General features: G+C 34.8%; 1 protein-coding gene across 1 annotated transcript; it reads right to left on the bottom strand.

Annotated features, from left to right (window-relative positions):
• Positions 1-446: 446 nt before the first annotated feature.
• Positions 447-1,175, bottom strand: LOC108761739 (matrix metalloproteinase-9-like). The gene has a single exon (XM_018508451.1). It carries the CDS (start codon positions 1,173-1,175, stop codon positions 447-449), a length of 729 nt encoding a protein of 242 aa, XP_018363953.1.

Here is a 1,175-nt window from a genome sequence, read left to right on the forward strand (position 1 = left end):
TATTGATAAAATTGTTGTTTCTTAGCAAAATAAATATTACCATTTATATGTCGGAAAGCCATGGTTGGATATGGTAGTATTCCTGGAAATATTAATTGTAACGTTTGATATACATTAACAGTCAGAGTACATTCGTCTATTTGCGCCACATCGTTATCATCGAAGATTACATAGGTTTGTCCTTTGTGAATATTTATCGCGGTATTAATTACAACGTTTGGCGGAAATCCCAAATTTTTTAGATGTTTCGGCAAGCCTTCTTTTAATTTGAAACTAGGATAATTAACCATATAAACCATATCATTTATAAATAGTACTATTTCACCCGAGGGTCTTTGGTACGCGGCTGACAAAGAGAAATTTTTTGGGAAGAAATTCATGTAAGTATTTAGCTCAAATGGTCCGTCATATTTATTATCATTTATATTTATCGGCCATACATAGCCTTAATACGTGACGAATATTCGATGATTTAATATTAATATAGTATCCACATATTGTAATTCACAGAGATCTATTTTATCAGGCTTATTTGTTGGAATTTTAGTAGTCGTTGTTGGTGGTTTTATAGTAGTAGTAGTAGTAGTTGTTGTTATTCCTGGTTTGTTACTTCCATATAGATGCTGAATCGCTAAAATATCTTCTAAGTTGAGTTTAACAGTTGTATTAGTATTTTTAGTAAACGCAAACATTACAGAATCTTCGCGCGAACTGTGCATTAGTCCTAACGAATGTCCGATTTCATGTGTTAATGTATGAAGTAGACGTTCCGAGTTGAAAGGTATTTTATCGTCTAGGTATATGTGCCAGGCTTCTGCATTGTCAACATGTATTTCGGTGGTGTAATTAGGATTGCGTGAAGGATAAAACGCGTGAGCGAGTACTCCACCACGACCGTCGAATGAAGAGGGGCAAATTTCTGCGTTACGTTTGTGATCAACATATGTGTGAGTACCACTACGGTAAGATATTAAAATGTCAGGGTTTAATATTTTACGCTCGAATGATAAGGATGAATTTGCTGCCCATAACGAGAATGCGAATGCCGCAGTTTTTAAGATATTTGCATTTGCCAAATGAAAGTTCCACGTAAGATTTATTTTCATCCATTTATGTATACCTGTATTGTGCTCATGATGTGGAATATCTGGGAGATCACATCGTGGTTTACGCAT

The sequence above is a fragment of the Trachymyrmex cornetzi genome, unplaced genomic scaffold, assembly GCF_001594075.2.
Source record: "Trachymyrmex cornetzi isolate Tcor2-1 unplaced genomic scaffold, Tcor1.1 scaffold261, whole genome shotgun sequence".
In the NCBI taxonomy this organism is placed as follows: Eukaryota; Metazoa; Arthropoda; class Insecta; order Hymenoptera; family Formicidae; genus Trachymyrmex; species Trachymyrmex cornetzi.

Excerpts from the sequence above, each read along its gene's own strand:
- LOC108761739 (XM_018508451.1), bottom strand. The coding sequence starts at position 1,175 with ATGCGTAAACCACGATGTGATCTCCCAGATATTCCACATCATGAGCAC.